Source organism: Ceratosolen solmsi, unplaced genomic scaffold, assembly GCF_000503995.2.
Source record: "Ceratosolen solmsi marchali unplaced genomic scaffold, CerSol_1.0 scaffold27, whole genome shotgun sequence".
In the NCBI taxonomy this organism is placed as follows: Eukaryota; Metazoa; Arthropoda; class Insecta; order Hymenoptera; family Agaonidae; genus Ceratosolen; species Ceratosolen solmsi.
Genome location: NW_011948426.1, coordinates 1,595,632 through 1,613,587, shown reverse-complemented (window position 1 = coordinate 1,613,587; position 17,956 = coordinate 1,595,632). Strand labels below are relative to the sequence as shown.

The window sequence follows — 17,956 nt, the reverse complement described above, 5'->3', positions numbered from 1 at the left end:
TTCCGTTTCGTTAGGCTTGGCCTATACTTTTCCTTAAATCACTCATTGAGCAATGAAATTGGCGCGCAAACAAGAGACAACATCCCAATCATCGATGTTCCCGATCCGTCCTGTTGTTCATACTCCTTGAACCTCGGTTACTCGTTAAATCATCCTTGAACATCGACGCGAAACGAAATTTTAGGTGAAGCGCCATGAGAAAGACGACGAGTTCATCTCGCTACTACACAGCATTCACGCGCTCAACATTCCCGGCCACCCATACCGCGGCTACCACATCCTGAGCGAGACGGAGGAGCGCGAGATCGCGCATCACAACACGGGCGAGCAACGGCCCGTATGGTACATCTTCTCCGGCATGGGCTCGCAATGGCCGGGCATGGGTAAGGAGCTCCTTGTTATACCGACCTTCGCCGAGAGTATGCGCCGATGCGCCGGGGCGTTGAAGCCCTGCGGCGTCGATCTCATGAGCCTCATACTCAACGGCAACGACGAGACTTTCGGCGATGTGCTCAACAGTTTCGTGACAATCGCGGCCATTCAGGTGGCTCTCGTCGACATGCTCACGATGCTCGGCGTACATCCCGATGGTATCATCGGCCACTCCGTTGGCGAGGTCGGCTGTGCCTACGCCGACGGCACTTTCACCGCCGAACAGGCCGTATTGGCCGCTTACTGGAGAGGCAAATCCATCAAGGAGTCACAGCTGCCCGATAATATGGGTGAGTCTGACTCGCGACTGCATTGATAAATTATCCATCGACAATAATGTCAGGGCCTATGGAATTACCATTGGTAGTTCCATTGCATCGTCTCAAGCCTTCGTCAAATTTCAATCGAAGAAAGTCACCTTGAGCTTTGCAAATAATAGCGCATTAAAATGACGTAAATAAAATAGAGATAAAACGATCTTACCCGTGTATTACAAATAAAAATTTATTACCACTGGTGTGTTAAAACTGTTAGTACGTGTAAAAGGTAAAACAAAAACAAAAAACAAAACAAAACAAAAAAACAAAAAAACAAACAAAAAAAATAATGAAATATATAAAGTAAAACACTTATGACTATCAACGCTTTGGAATTTATTTAAATACTTCTATAAAATTTTTGACTTTAAAAATCTGTACAATTGCACGGGCGATTGAATGAATAAATAATAAGGCAATCTCCGTTCATGCTAATTCCTACAAACTGTATAAATCGCGTCTTAAGAAAAAGTAAAAAAAAAAAAAAAGAAACAAAAAAAAAAAAGTAAAAATAACGAAAGAAAGACACTTCTTCGCGACGTTCAGGAAAAAAGGTAAAATCTCAATTAGCACGACCACAAAGAGACGCGTTTACTTTATATAATGAAACTCCATTGAGAGGAGGCGAGCGTAATATATAAAACATTGGCTAGGAGGAAATTTATGCGAAGCCTGATTTTTATTTGTAGGTATGGCGGCGGTTGGCCTCAGCTGGGCAGAGGCGAAAAAACGATGCCCACCGGACGTCTTCCCGGCCTGTCACAATTCCACCGACTCGGTCACGATATCCGGGCCCCGTCCATCCCTCGACACATTCATCGCCGAACTGAAAGCCGAGGGGATCTTCGCCAAGGCCGTTCACAGCTCGGGTGTCGCCTTCCACAGCAAATACATCGCCTCGGCCGGACCGAAGCTCCGCGCCAGCCTCGAAAACATCATTATCAACCCGAAACAGAGGAGCTCCAGGTCGCTAGACTTTTCCTCTATTAACAAACGTCCCCAATCTTATGATTTTTATCGTACTCGGTGCTTTGATTGTAAATACAACAATACATACAAGATAAGCAGCGACTAATCGCGTGATTGAACAATAATTGAAGCGTTTGAGAGTCTTATTCTTCCAAGCACTATTTATCCAATTAAAATTCTTAATTAGAAAGTTATTTGGTTTTGGGGACATGTGAGTGTCGTATACGATGAAAGATATCCTTACACGATTCGTCACGCACAATTCGTAACTGTCGTGCATATATGTTTGACTAGGTGGATATCGACATCGATCCCGGAATTGGCCTGGGGTACGCCCTTGGCTCAGCTCAGTTCACCCGCTTATCACGTAAACAATCTCCTATCGCCAGTCCTGTTCCAGGAGGCATTGAGGCACGTGCCCGATAATGCTATTGTCGTTGAAATTGCGCCGCACTGCCTCCTCCAGGCGATTCTCAGGAGATCGTTGCCGGCTACCGTCACTAAGGTCGGCCTGCACAAAAAGGATCACACGAACAATATGACCTTCTTGTTGGCCAACATCGGCAAGCTTTACAATGCTGGAGTCCAGCCTCAGTTGGCCAAATTTTATCCGCCCATCAGGTATAACAATGTGGATTTATTTGCTACTTTATAATCATTCGAGGCTTCGAATAACATTTTTTAATATTCAATCGACAATAATTCAGTGCGTAATATCGTGTACGATAAAACGACGACAAATCCTTATTTAGTGCCAAAAATTAATGTTCTGATGAATTATGAAATTTATACGCTTATAAAATGTCGTGATAAAATCACGGGCTTTGACTGTCTATCGTCTCCGTAAGAGTAACTGTATTTGATAATTTAAGAGAAGGAGAGAAAGAGAAAAAGAGACGAAGAATGCCAGTAATAGGCCCGCGTCAATACCCGTAAATAACCTTTCAATTATTTTCTATTTTTAAACGAATAAATCAGCTATCCCGTGGGACATAGTACGCCAATGATCAATTCAATGATCAAGTGGGATCACTCGATCCAGTGGGACGTAGCCGATTTCTCGGGCAAGAGCTCGAAATCCGGGGAAAGCGTCGTGGAGATCGACTTGTCGAAAGAGAGCGACGCCTACTTGGCTGGACACACGATCGACGGCAGGATCCTCTTCCCGGCCACGGGCTACTTGACCATCGTCTGGAAAACCTTTGCCAAATTAATGGGCACGGAGTATGAGAAAACGCCCGTCGTACTGGAAGAGGTGCAGTTCCATCGGGCCACGATTATGCCGAAAGAGGGGTCAGTTAAATTCCTTATCAACGTGTTCGACGGCACGGGAGATTTCGAGATCTGCGAGGGTAAGTTGCACTCTACGACTACGACTCCATTCGCTACATTATTTTGCCCTTTTGCCATCATATTTTTTTATCCTCATTTTATTTCGTTTGTCTAAAGGATTCGACGAGCATTTATTTATTTATTTTTTCGTTTAATTATATAAAAAAAAAAAAAAAAAAAAAAAAAAAAAAAAAAATTCAATTTTGTAATTGGTTGTATTCGTTAAAGATGCTCATATTCCTATTGAAACTTTTATAATAATTATTATATATATATATTTGCTTATAAGTATTTTTCGTCGTATTTTTGCTTATAAGAAGCGACACTACGTCACGTAATATTATACTGTGTAATGAACGAAAAAAAATAAAATACCATTTCGTAGGTGGCTCGGTCGCAGTGACAGGTAAAATTCGTCGTCCCGAGAACGTGGAGAAGGAGCAATTGAAGCTACCGATGCCATCTGGATCGAAGGAGCCGGAGCTCCTCGAATTAAAGACCGAGGATGTGTACAAAGACTTGCGATTGCGCGGCTACGATTACAGTGGCTACTTCCAAGGTATCCTCAGCGCCGACAACCGCGGCTCCGTCGGTAGGCTCAACTGGTCAGAGGACTGGATATCGTTCATGGACATGATGCTTCAGTTTTCCATCCTTGGCAAGGATTCGCGCGATCTTTTTCTACCCACGAGGCTGCAGCAGGCCATCATCGATCCTCTGGCCCACAAACAAGCCATTGAGAAAGTCGAAGCCAATGAGGGATTGCCGGTGCGTTTGTTATCCATTTTTTATTGTTTTTTTTATTGTTTTTTTGTTTTTTTGTTTATGTTTTCTAACCTCTTTAATTCTAGTTATATACTTTAAGTTCAATTAGTCTTATTCATCTTTGAAGAGGTTTATTTTATCCATAATTCGTTGCGCTCTTTCAGGTTTATTCTTACCCGAAAATTGGAGTCATCAAGTCCGGCGGTATTGAAATTAGGGGGATGAAGGCATCGTTGGCTCCGAGGAGGCAGCAGACTCAGGCGGCACCAAAGCACGAAAGATACGTCTTTGTGCCGTACAAGAATTCGCAAGTGCTTGTAGAGGATCCCGCAAGATCGAAGCTGCACGCACTAACCGTCCTACTTCAAATCGTTCGTGAGAATCTCGGAGGCATCAAGTTCAAGGCTGTCGAGGTGACGGGCGAGAGGAGCTCCGAAGCTCTCATGGCACCGATCATCTTGGACGTCTTGTGCAGCGAGCCAATGCTCAGTGTGAGTTTTATTAACTTTATTAGCATCTCTTTTATCCTCGCTCTCCTCGTGCTCTCGCCTCTCTACGCCCCCCCCCCCCCCCCCCCCCCCCATTGACATTCAAAGTCACGGCCACGTCAAGTGGACAGGTAGTTTTGGAAGACAGTTGCATAGTGCTATTGGCAATAACCATGGATGTCGTCGTCCACGAATGGAATTCCGACCGGAAATCCAATGAATTGACGGGCGTGCCAAGTCCGCGCAGTCGCCTGTAATAATTCCTGGATCGACAATTGCAGGTCGAGCTCCAGCTGGTGAGCAGTTCGCCGGACAGTCACGCCTCTCTAATGGAACGATGGAAGCTCAAGGCCCTAGCCAAGGACGCCCAGTCCGGGCCCGTTGGCCAAGATCTGCACCTCGTTGTCGCCGCGGACGTGCTGAGCAACAATCAGCTGGCAGTATTAAAAAACATCGCCGATTCGCTGCGCGTCGGTGGTTATGTCGTCCTCGAGGAGACCGGGGCCATCTGCTCGAACGCCCCGACCAAGTCTGGGCTGATATTGGCCGCCAAGCAGGTTGTTCACGGCAGGACTTACGCGCTCCTTAAAAAGCTCGAGGAGTCGGGCGAGCCGATCATTCTGCAAATTACGGAGAAGAACTTTAATTGGCTCGAGGGCGTCAAGGCGGCGCTTAAGAAGTCCGAGCTCGAGGGCCAGCGGGTGCTGCTCGTTAGCCAAGGCGAGGAGTCGCTAGGTAACGTCGCTATTATCGATCAACAAATTTGGCGGAACATTGCCATCCTCTGTTATGATGACGATGATAATAATAACAATAACAATAATAATAATAATAACAACAACAATAATAATAATAACAACAATAATAATAATAATCGTTTGTTATAATGCATCGGCCTGGGCCACTTGACGTTTAATAATCGCATTTGGCGATCCGCGAGCATATCTTGCTTATTTGAAATGGCGATTGATGTTTAAATCGCACTAGAACATATGCCATAAGGATGATTTTGAAATCGTAGGTTTGGTGGGCTTTATGACGTGCGTACGTCAAGAGGCCGGCGGTCAGAACGTCCGCTACGTCTTCATCCAGGACAAAAATGCGCCCAAGTTCTCGCTCTCCGATAAGTTTTATTCGGAGCAGTTGGCCAACCAGCTGATGGCGAATGTGCTGAAAGGCGGCCAGTGGGGATCTTACCGACATCTGCGGCTCGAGCAGCAGACCGACGTCTCCTCGCTGCACGTCGAGCATGCGTACATCAATACCCTCGTGAGGGGTGACCTCAGCAGTCTCAGGTGGATCGAGGGCCCGCTCGGCTATTATCAGCCGGAAAAGTTTCCTGGCAAGGAGCTCTGCAGCGTTTACTATGCTCCACTCAACTTCAGGTAGGTCCGGGGGCTCTTCAATCTTCAATCGTCCTGTACTTTCGCTTCTAAGAATTAACGAGTCCGGACATTGTTGAAATCATTCTGCAGGAGGCTCGCGACTGTGTTCCTTATTTATCTCATTATACTTTTAGCATTGTACAAGGTCATGGGGTATAGAGACGGGGCGAGCGTATCTAATGTGAATGCTCGCTCGTTACAGAGATATCATGTTGGCGACGGGCAAGCTTAACGCAGACGCACTGCCGGGTGACCTGGCCAGTCAGGACTGCATCCTCGGACTCGAGTTCGCTGGTCGCAACGCTAAAGGTGAACGGGTGATGGGTATGGTGGTAGCCCGAGGCCTCGCTACGACGGTTCTCGCCGATCCAGGCTTCTTGTGGCAGGTGCCGGACAAATGGAGCCTCGAGGAGGCCGCTACCATCCCCGTCGTATATTCGACGAGCTATTACGCCCTGTGCGTCAGGGGTGGTTTGAAGACCGGGGAGAGCATCCTCGTGCACGCGGGTAGCGGTGGCGTGGGTCAGGCCAGTATCGCTATCGCCCTGCACATGGGATGCAAGGTTTTCACGACCGTGGGTTCGCAGGAGAAGAGAGACTTTCTTCTCAAGTCCTTCCCCCAGGTATCCAGAACAAATTCGTTTTTTTTTTTTTTTTTTTTTTTTTTTTTTTTTTGTTCTTATTTTTTTATATTGCTTCTGTTAGTATGTTGCAAACGCACGTGAGCTAAGACACTCGAGATATTAAAATCATCAATATATTACCATCCTGCCAACCTTACATTTAAAATTTGCGATTGAATTGCGTAATTATGTTTAATGTGTAATGTGCACTAGATATTGCGATTATCGTTCGTAAAATGTTCGCCGTTTGCGTAGTTGAGCGATCGCAATATTGGCAATTCCCGAGACACGAGTTTCGAGCAGCTCGTGCTGACCGAGACCAACGGACGTGGCGTCGATGTTATTCTCAACTCCTTGGCTGGCGAGAAGCTGCAGGCGAGCGTCAGGTGCCTGGCGAACGGCGGTCGCTTCCTCGAGATCGGCAAATTCGACCTATCGAATAACACGGCCCTCGGCATGTCGCTCTTCCTTAAGAACACGTCCTTCCACGGCATTCTCCTGGACGCCCTCTTCGAAAGCGACTGCCCGGACAAGAAGGAAATAGTGAGGATGGTCAACGAGGGCATTAGGAACGGTGCGGTGAAGCCTCTGCCGGCCACCGTCTTCAGCGAAAAGCAAATCGAGCAAGGTCAGCCCTTATCTAATTATTCCGTTTGCCAATGTGGCAATTTACAGCGGACAAATCAATGTATAAATTACCGAAAGATTAATAAAGAAGTCGTTAATTTTAGGTTTCAGATTCATGGCCACGGGCAAGCACATCGGCAAGGTGTTGCTGAAGATCCGCGACGAGGAGCCCGAGAGGATCAGCGAGCCGAGCCCCAAGACGGTCGCCTCGATTCCACGTGTCTACATGAGCCCGGACAAGTCCTACGTCCTCGTCGGTGGCCTCGGTGGCTTCGGCCTCGAACTCGCCAACTGGCTCGTCACCCGCGGCGCCAAGTACCTGGTGCTAACCTCGCGCTCGGGCGTTCGCACCGGATACCAGGCGCTCTGCATTCGCAGGTGGCGCGAAATCGGCATTGCCGTTAGCGTATCGACCGACGACGCCACGAGCCTCGCCGGAGCGGAGAATCTCATGAACGCGGCCAACAAATTAGGTAGGCTACGAGTTTGCCCATACTCGCCCATACCCAGCCCATAGTCGCTCGGGCATACGCGTCCACACGAGCGACGAGACATCGATCGGCGCTTTAACGCTCCACTTGTTTTTCTCTCGCTTAGCACCCGTGGGAGGGATCTTCAACTTAGCCGCGGTGTTAAAGGACGCACTTATCGAGAACCTGGAAGTGGAACACTTCAAAGCCGTGACTATGCCGAAAATCGATGGAACGAAAAATTTGGACGTCACCTCGAGGAAACTGTGTCCCGCGCTCGACTACTTCGTTGTGTTTTCGTCGGTGTCCTGTGGAAGGGGCAACGCCGGCCAGACCAACTACGGCTTAGCCAACTCGGCCATGGAAAGGATTTGCGAACAGAGGCAGGCCAATGGTCTGCCAGGTATTGCAATTCAATGGGGAGCCATCGGGGACGTCGGCCTCATTCTCGGTAAATATACTTGACGCCTACTAAAGGGAAAAGTACAGGATTGCTAAGGACCGCGGATTATTTACAGACACAATGGGCAATAACGAGACGGAAGTCGGTGGCACCTTGCCCCAGCGCATGTCCAGCTGTTTAGCTACGATGAATACGTTCCTTCAGCAGCCCCATCCGGTACTCGCCTCGATGGTTCTCGCTGACAAGGGGAAGGCCGCCGAGGCTCAGAGCCAGGTGGGTCTGCTCCAGGCGATCGGCAATATCCTCGGCATCAAGAACGTGAAGACCGTGAATCCAAACAACAGCCTCGCCGATCTTGGTATGGATTCCCTCATGGGCACGGAGATCAAGCAAACCCTCGAGAGGAACTACGACATCGTCCTCAGTCCGCAAGAGATTCGCGGACTGACGTTCGGCAAGCTCGCGACCTTCGCCGCGGACGGTAGCGACGCGACCGACACAGGTGACGATCATTATTAATAATTCACTCAAACCTTACTTTCTGCCTTCGATGTCCGCTTCGTCATTTCCCCAAGCTCGTGGCTAGACTGATCGAGAGATGATAAAGCGGATCTCTCTCTCTCACTCTCACTCTCTCTCTCTCACTCTCACTCTCTCTCTCTCTCTCTCTCTCTCTCTCTCGGGTACTCTGAACGATTCGTATCTTATTTGTTGATTAACAGCTGCGACGCCCACGGCGATAGCGACGACGACGACGACGACGACAATGACAGCGACGACGACGGCATCGACACCCACGGAAAGTGGCCCGGCCGAGTTGCTGTTCCAATGCTTAGGCACCGAGATCGTACCCAGGGAGTCCCTCCTCCAGTTAGAGAGCCGCGGTACCGAGGGCCCGCCGATATTCGTGGTCTCGGCGATCGAAGGCGTGATCGCCTCGCTGAAGGGCCTCGCGGCCGAGCTCGATAGGCCCGTCTGGGGTCTCCAGTGTACCAAGGACTCGCCGCTGGACACGATCGCTTCGCTCGCCGAATTCTACGTGAAACGGATGCGCGAAGTCCAGACCCGGGGCCCTTACACTCTCATCGGCTACAGCTTCGGGGCGCTGGTTGCCTTCGAGATGGCGCTTCAGCTCGAGCACCTCGGCGAAGACGTGAGCATCACGCTGCTCGACGGCTCTCCGGAGTTCATTACACTCCACTGCCAGACCATCGGCAAGCAGATTGGACAGATTACCGAGAGCCTCGAGGACGACGGCACGAGGAAGGCTCTCGCCTACTTTACCAGACAGCTAAATTCGAGCATTGGATTCTTGAAGGTGAGCAGTTTCTTAACGTCTGAATGTTCAGCCACGGTAGAATAGAATCGTAATGTAGTTGTGGGGGACGAGACGGGACTGGACTGTCCTTGTCAAGGGTGGGCGTAGTGCCGGATGAGACATGCATGCGCGTCCCAACATCGTACCAAAAGAATCACAGTTTCTTATTTCATATTTCTCATTGGCAATTGCATTTAAGCATTAAACTGTGAATTAGAAATGTAATTAAAGCCGTAGAATACAGAAGGATAAGAGAAAGGAAAAGCAAATAAAAAAAAAATACATATATATATATATATATATATATATATATAGCACTGCTCGTAATGTATAAAAAAGCTTCTTAAATGTTAATCAACAACATTTAGCGAGATCATTGTTAAGCAAAGTGTTGTTATTATTGTTTGCAGGCGTATAACATACTTCGAGAAACTAACACGGACGAAGAAATGTTTAATAAAATGCTACAAATGATTGGCTCCACGCCATTTACGCCCAAGGACTTGAAGGACGCGGGCATTTTATTTTACAAAAAATTGAAAGCAGCTGTCTTTTACAAACCGGCGGGGAAATATCAAGGCCCAATTACGCTTTTCAAAGCTAAAGACAGCTTTGTTTCCTTAAACACTGACTACGGATTGTCTCAGGTGATTATAAAACAGCAATTGATCATTATTGTCGTGGGGCGTGTATGTCGTAATTATAATTAAAAAAAAAAAAAAAATTTAACTGCCAGAATTAGCATACTATGGTAAATCAATCGATTTTTATTCGTATTTGCAGATCTGTAGACAAAGTATCAGAATAGAGGAACTTGTAGGAGACCATAGGAGTATCTTATCTGGGGATAGCGTGAAAAAAATCGCCCAACTGCTGAGAGTATAATGGCCAAACGATAAAAGCAAGACATTTCCCAAGTAAATGTTGTCGAATGTGCACAAAAATAGCTGGTTATGGACCATGTGATCTTTGATGATGTTCAAAAGAGAGTTGGACAAGAGTGCATTGAATTAAAATAATGGATTAAGTAGTCCTTCGCGCCGTTGTGAAACTCTTTTATTAAGAATTCAGCCAAATCCACCACCACCTTTCTCGGAACAAGCATGTAATTTTTAATGTAAGCGACATTATTCTTCGTTGTGACGAAGGCAACAGCCTTCGAAGGTGTCTTTGGTAGCCCATTTGTTATTATTGTCTTCCATGCTTTTACACGGACTTTTGGACAATGCATCTTTAATCGATCGATCGATCGATCGAATGAATCCTGGGATTCTCGAATCTCGTCGCCCTAAACAGATTTGCCTCTACAAATAAGATATTGTAACGGTGATGTAATTTTGTCCAACTACAATGACTAAATGTATAGATATATATGTATAAAGTCGGAGACTCGTCTCTCTGAACGATACCTGAACCTTTCTATCTGCCTGTCTTATATCTATTTATCTATCTATCTATCTCCCCCCCCCCTCTCTCCTCTATATAGATTGTTTGAAAGACAATCAAAATATTGACACTTCTTCCATGGCTCGGTCATATTTACAATGATACCAAATACTAATTACTTTCTTTTTTATGTCTTTGACCGAATCACTATGGTGAAATATTTCCTTCTTACTCTCGTTAGTTAATTATGACCTATCCAAACTGGAGTTAATAAATATAAAGCTAGCGCACGATCTTGTTTCCTTTAGCCGGAAGGCCATAGCTTTGCACTTTGCATATGATTTGTTTGTTAAGGAGTGGCACACACGAGACGTCGATGGATAGAGCGTAGGCGGAGAAAAAATTGAAATGCAATGAATTATGCTATTGTGAAATGTAGTTCTGGTAATACGGAGCTCGAGTCATTATGTCTCTATCCGAAACCACTTTCTAATCATTACCTCGCAGATCTCGTGCATTGGCCTGCGTTGTAGCGGATTGGATAACATTTATAATCGTATCTATAATCCGTTCTATCCGAGTGCTCCAGAGAATTGTAAGAAAATACGAGATTCAAAACATCTCGGTGAATTGGAGATGCCAATGAGCGTTTCATTCCATAAACTCTTTGAATGTGACATCTAAATACGCTATTGTGTGAAAACCAATTGAAGATGAAATTTGTCGTAGGCATTGAAAATTTTCAAAGTACCTATTCAAAAGCCTATTTTTGCTTATAAGAATTTACCTAACACTCATTTGTAAATGTAAGAGAGATTTCAAAAATGCCTATATTATTATCGATAATAAATGAATATTGAGACAAACATTTCTTTTGTACAAACGTCTTTTGCGAAATCTCTTTACATTCTGTCACATTCATTTTCATATGTTACAAATTCGCGCTCGCTCTCTCTCTCTCTCTCTCTCTCTCTCTCACTCTCATCATTATAATCATGTTAATTCATTAATTATTGCTGTATATAAGACTGTAGAGTGTAAAAGTTTTACTTCTAATTTGATATGATTCTACGTTTGATGAGAATATTAATTTATATAAAATCAAAAAGAAAAAGAACAAAAATAAAAAACAAAAAAAAAAGGTCAGTTTGTTTTTAATTTTTTAATTTAACGATTAAAAAGCGCTTTCCCCCTTGGAGAGGAAAGATATTTGAACATATTTCTATTACTCATTTTCAGCTCAAATAAATCCGACTCTTTATTGATTTAATTCTTAAAGAAAGCTTTTATAGAATTTTTCGATAGTCGTTAGTGGACAGGCGATTATCGTTAACTTGTATAAAGCGGATATTGTATTTATTATAAATATATATTTATTGCTATTTTGTTACTTTATCGTTGTGAGTACAAACTGTTTTATGAAAGTTTAAAAAAAAAGAAAAGAAAAAAAAGCAACTCACAGAGGTACATGACTGTTCAGTGAAATGCAAAGTAAATGATTATGTAGTTTTTTTCTTAATTTTTTTCTTTTTTCTTTTCAACATCCAATCTGTACTTGAATGTTGTGAAATATTTGAAATAAATTGTTTAGTACAAATATTTTCTAGACAAATGTTTTTCGAGAATCGATTATAAAATGTTATTGGAAAATATTACATGCACATTGTACAAGGAAATATTTGGGTGTTCATAAATTTTAAAGCGTTCTTGTTAATCTAAAAAATACATTGGATATTATTACTGTGCATTTACTATAAGATGTATACTCAAACAATGTTGGCATTGTTTATTGTAGATGTAATAAATAAACGAAGTAAAAAACAAATTGTTTGTGTAATAAATAAAAACTGCTTCTTTTATTCGTTTAAGTACTGGGTAACAATAAAATTATGTTGCATTTGCCTGGAATATACTACAGAAAACTTTAAATCTTAGCATCGTTCGCTATACATATATATACATATATATAGATACAATAATTCTTGCTCGATACTCTACTTTATATTATCGTATTGACTAAGAGTATCGAACAACATATTAGACACAAATGTTGAAATGATTCGTTTAACGAGGTGTTCTCAAATAATTCAAATCAATATCAATTTCAACTTGTACTTATTAATAATGTTGACACACTGTTGCTTGTATGGACATTGATGCGCTAATTTGCCTACATCATTATAATATATAGAATTGTAAAAAAATAAATTAATTATAATAGACGCAATGTTCATATTTTGAAAGATTGGTCAGCTCTTAAAATCAATAATGTATTTATACGTTGTGATTATAAAATAAAATCATTGCCATTATGAGATGACGACTTTGCGTTGCGAATGTTTAGATTACTGAGACACAAAGGATTTCCCAGTCTTAAAGTTTTCAATACTATTATTGGTAATTCATTGCGCATTTTTATATATCCTTGATCTTATCAAAATTTGGATCCGACGTAGCGTAATCCTTATCACACGTGAAAGACACGGTCAATGCATAACGTGTCCCTAGGGTAACTTTCTCCACCGCGTGCAAATTTTCACTACCCGACGTAAACATAGAAATTCTGCCTTTACGAGGCTCTACAGTAGTGTTTACGCCATTCTTATCGATATAAATAAATCTACCTCCTTCAAAATCTCTACCGTAATCACTTAGGTACAGCAAAGACGTGTAATGGAATGATTTGTACGTTTCCTAAGAACAAATATTAAACATATTATAAAGTAATATGTAAACACGTAACAAGGCTGGTCGAATATTATTTACAAAAATTCTCGAGACTCACTTTATCAACGTGTGGTTGCCAGTATTCGTCATGTATCGTTTTAGCGGGTATATTGGTAATTTGAGAAAAGAACGTTGGTTTTGTCAAATAAATTTTATTTGCGTTTACTCCAAAATGGTGAGCTATCGCATGCTGTATTTTAGTTTTGACAACTCTGAAATAAGATGACGATTACATTTTGCTAAGATGTAAGGGTGTTATTATTATCCAAGCACGTACTTGTAAATAGCAAAATCTGCACTGTTAAAAAGCTTCTGGGCTTCCTTGAGCGAATAAACATTGATAAATTTGTCACCTTTGCTCAAGGCACCGCTTTGCAAATCCAATATCTTTACTCCACCATCTACCTCGCCAAGTTTCAGACCACTTTTAGCGAAGCGCAATAGCATATCAGCCTCGGATGCAGAGACCAATTTATCCGTAACCACTCTTCCACATTTCTCAGGAAGACAGCCCGAGAACTTATCCAATTCTGACTTGTAATCGTCCGAACACTCGACATTCAATGCTCTACTTACTAAAATGTCTTTCTGACGGGCCAGTACAACCTCTTTACTATTTTTGCTATTATACCAGACAATGAGCATTACTCCTAAAATTAAAATACAGCGTGACCAAACTCTCTGGTAAGGGAATGTGACGTACGGTCCATATTTTCTACATAAATCAAAGATATAATTAATTAGTATATTTGCAATTCATAGCACATAATTGAAAAATCAATATAGCAACCGGCCTCCTCACACATTAGCTTCGCAATTAAAAGTCTTGCAATGATTTTGTCAATTTTCGTGCCATTTTCTCGCCTTAACCGTGTACGGTGCTTATTGAAACTACGCAATCCCGACTTTCATTGTTTATCAATAATAATCATCCAAACACATATTCGTAATAAAGCGTTACGTAATAAAATAATTCAACCGTAATATCCGACCAAGAGTATTTTAAGTGCAACGAAACTCACGGTTTCACAACTTTCGCATCCTCGCTCTCAACTTTCTTCTCATCCACGGCTTCCTGCTCTTTATGCACATCGTTCCTCCTTTTCCTAATTGTTTCTGGCGCCATCGTTTCCCAATATCACCCTCGCCTTAAACAATCGAGAATTTAAAAACCATGTCGTCGAAGAACAGAAAATAACAACAATAATTTTAAGCCGTAACAACTGTCATACGACAATTGGGCGATTCTGACAGGTGCGACCACTTGGTTGACGAGCGTCAGGTACTGGGTCGTAATTACCCTGTCACAAATCCGTTTTCGGCACTCGTTGTAAACGAATCGTCAACGTCGTTAAGTCGCCTCGTATTAACGAGCGCATTGGACGTGTGGGACGTTGAATATGAGCCGCGTAATCGTCAAGAGGAGCTTTAAATTAGCCGTGAAATTATTGTGACGAAACGTGAGCGCAACCGAGTCGTCGTCAATCCGTGTTATCGACGGGATTTTAGCGGATGTTGTTGGAGCACGCGGATAAATAAAGCGGAGAGATGTTGTATATCCGTTGTTAATTGTTACGGCCAGGGATGATAAACGATGCATGAAGAATGACGATTCGTTCGACGCGCGAGTTCGCCAAAGGCGATTGAAATGCTTGAGGCTAAGTGGCGTTCCATCGATAATTAATAAACGACTGGGTGGGCGGAGGGGGCTGCGAGCTTTTGGTAATTGTCGTACTATTATTATGCTGGGAAACTGGCATTGCTCGGCAGGAATTTCGTTGTGGCAAGCACGCGCCAACGAGTGCGTCGATACCAAGTGGATAAGCAAGTTCGAGCTTTGTAAGGACGATAATACGTGTTTCATACATATAATGTCGAGAGACAAAACCGATTGCCGGAAGCTCGTGGAAGTCGTTATTGCACAGACCCTCTTGGAATAAACATCGGCTATCGTTAAAGCTTCGACGAGCTTAACTGGTGATAATATAAAATAGTGGGAGAGAGAGAGAGAGAGAGAGAGAGAGAGAGAGAGAGAGAGAGAGAGAGAGAGAGTCAAGCGTTTGGTATGGTTTGCCAAAGTAGTCGTCATGACGACGAGCGAAAGCATGGAGTGAATGTTATTCGGTTGTCCCGCAGTTGACTATTGACAGCTGCTGCGGGAAGGTGCGAATGAAGTCCACGGCAAGGGGCTAGAGTACTCCGAATTTTGCTGTGGAACACAGGATACTTATCAGCAGTGGCGGCGAGTACGTCAGCTCGATCGATGTAACGGAACATGGACATCGGCCGTGCAAAACTCGTACACGACGTACTACTACCCACCGACACCTGCCACTATTAATATCTGCAAAAAAAGAAAGAAAAAGAAAGAAAAAGAGAGAAAAAAAAGAAAAAAGAAAGAAAAAGAAAGAATGAAAGAAAAATAAACAATAAACAAAGAGCCCGCATGTCGCAGGATAGCCACGTCGAGTGGACGCTTTTCCTTCAGAGGTGTGCATTTTCAGTATTTATGGAGCTTCCTAACGTTGATAAGTACATCGTTCTCCTGATAATCTAAATGTTCCCATTTTTAATTTCAAAGCATTTTAATGTATTGTCGCGTTCGAGTTAGCGTTTGGTATCATTTGCATGTGTTGTTTGAAGTGGTATTGGTCATTGGAACCATCCGTAAACAATGATAGTGAAAAGAGAGATAAGAAACCAATGGATAGATAATCTCGGGAGTCGTAATATTCCATTATCCGAATTACTTTTAAATTAAACCATTAAATTTGAACGATGAACTATTTCTTGAGCGATGATCTATTTCTGTAATATATATATATATATATATATATATATATATATATATATATATATATATATATGCGCAGTAAACAGGCTAATTTTTTTTCTTTTTCATTTAAAAACGACCGAGTTTTTAAAGCTTTCTCGATCAGTGTGTGCACGAGTCGCTGGTGATTAGGAATGTTCGTAAAGCTAAATGACAGCGAATGTATATTAAAATGAGGAAATAATGGCGTTTTTTCGTCCAATCTCGTGCGTATTCGAAAAATCTATCTACATTTTCTGCGATTCCAATAATTACTACCGCAATATTATCATTGTATTATCGCATCGCTGTCAATCGCTTTAATGTGACTAAATTGAAGGGTGAGATGTTGAAATACGTGGATCAATCGATGAACTCTCCACCTTGACACGCGCGAATGTTTGTGCTAAGACTAAAAGAGTCGAAAGACATTTGAACCGAAATTGGCTAATATTGGCAATTATTAGCAATCGATGCTTTTATATATTGAAGAGTCATCGAGATATTCATAGAATTGAGTTAAGCAGTCTCGACGACAACTTATGCCTCGGTAAAAGAGAATCCTGCACTTAAGCATATAATACTTAATCTACTAGCGTTAAATTGATCTTAAATGTCGATTTAACCGAGACTTTCGTCCACCTACGCGACAGCAAAAACGCACGTGCATTCCTTGGATGTATAATGATCTAACGCGTAACGAACGACCTTCTTTCGGGTGTCCCCCAGCTACGTCTTACTCTTCGCTAAACTAATAATAATAATAATAATAATAACAATAACAATAACAATGACAATAACAATAACAATAATAATAATAATAACAATAAAAATAATAATAACAATAACAACAATAATAATAATAATAATAATAATAATAATAATAATAATAATAAAAGGAAAAAAGCCAGGGGAAGATTAAAATAGGGTCGCGCGCTTCGAAAATCGCCCGACCCCACAAAGAAACATACTTGAGAATTTACGGTGCTCGCATGTCAAGATTACGTACACGCAAATGTAAGAAATGCTAATTACGCTGTATGGGGCTCGGCTCGATAAACTCGTTCGTAGTGGCCCAATTCCCTCGTGTTTGCAACTTGTGTCCTGCTTGCTCGCCTCTGGCATTTGGAAAGGACAGGCAATGAAATTACGATCTTTCTTCGTCAAATATCTCCCGTCCCGACATCAGTCACTTTTGAGTTCGTTATCTATTGATCTCCATATCCCCAATTCCCTCCAGCCTCGCATAACCACCACTACCCAACCACCACCATCATCACCATCATCACCATCATCACCATCACCACCACCACCACCACCACCACCACCACCACCACCACCACCACCACCACCACCACCACCACCACCACCACCACCACCACCACCACCACCACCACCACCACCACCACCACCACCACCACCACCACCACCACCACCACCACCACCACCACCACCACCACCACCACCACCACCACCACCACCACCACCACCACCATCAAACCCTCGGTATTGTAATATTGTGGGAGGGTAACTTTTACTTATTTAGCTGCTGTCCCGTACTGATTGTTTTATGAACGTAGACACCGTGCTAAGAGTGAATAAGGAAAAACATTAATGTATATTGTAGATTTTTACAATTACATCATTGTTATATATTGCATAGATAATGGAAAAGCGGTTTCTCTCATATTTCTCTCGTCGATGTGCTTAATCTCCGATACTTGTCGAGAGTGGCTGAAAAATGTTTAAAACTGCTCGGAAGCAGGGCGAACGGCAGGTCATACACATATTGAATTTATAAACAATCGATGAAAGCTGGACTCTATGGGTATAGAAATTAACGCACAGCCATTATTAGCGGAGGCTGTTTTTACGCCAAACTAGTAATATTACGACGACCGC

The 17,956-nt window shown here is 43.0% G+C and overlaps 2 protein-coding genes across 2 annotated transcripts in view; one reads left to right on the top strand and one right to left on the bottom strand.

Moving 5' to 3' along the window:
- Window positions 1–10,373, top strand: part of FASN1 (Fatty acid synthase 1) — a 29,768-nt gene extending 19,395 nt beyond the window's left edge. The window contains exons 5-20 of the mRNA XM_011500706.1: window positions 185–722; window positions 1,439–1,715; window positions 2,013–2,339; window positions 2,697–3,070; window positions 3,436–3,818; window positions 3,980–4,306; window positions 4,585–5,038; window positions 5,325–5,688; window positions 5,891–6,311; window positions 6,567–6,939; window positions 7,043–7,411; window positions 7,536–7,859; window positions 7,927–8,313; window positions 8,534–9,129; window positions 9,540–9,776; window positions 9,913–10,373. Coding sequence (XP_011499008.1) covers window positions 185–722; window positions 1,439–1,715; window positions 2,013–2,339; window positions 2,697–3,070; window positions 3,436–3,818; window positions 3,980–4,306; window positions 4,585–5,038; window positions 5,325–5,688; window positions 5,891–6,311; window positions 6,567–6,939; window positions 7,043–7,411; window positions 7,536–7,859; window positions 7,927–8,313; window positions 8,534–9,129; window positions 9,540–9,776; window positions 9,913–10,014 — 5,853 coding nt within the window. The 3' untranslated portion in view covers window positions 10,015–10,373. The remainder of the gene's footprint in view (window positions 1–184; window positions 723–1,438; window positions 1,716–2,012; window positions 2,340–2,696; window positions 3,071–3,435; window positions 3,819–3,979; window positions 4,307–4,584; window positions 5,039–5,324; window positions 5,689–5,890; window positions 6,312–6,566; window positions 6,940–7,042; window positions 7,412–7,535; window positions 7,860–7,926; window positions 8,314–8,533; window positions 9,130–9,539; window positions 9,777–9,912) is intronic.
- Window positions 10,374–12,757: 2,384 nt separating this feature from the next.
- Window positions 12,758–14,507, bottom strand: LOC105363108 (2-oxoglutarate and iron-dependent oxygenase domain-containing protein 3). The gene is made up of 4 exons (XM_011500705.1): window positions 14,265–14,507; window positions 13,520–13,957; window positions 13,301–13,454; window positions 12,758–13,209 (listed from the first exon to the last, which is right to left on the bottom strand). Exons 1-4 carry the CDS (start codon window positions 14,366–14,368, stop codon window positions 12,931–12,933), a joined length of 975 nt encoding a protein of 324 aa, XP_011499007.1. The 5' UTR covers window positions 14,369–14,507; the 3' UTR covers window positions 12,758–12,930.
- Window positions 14,508–17,956: the final 3,449 nt, after the last annotated feature.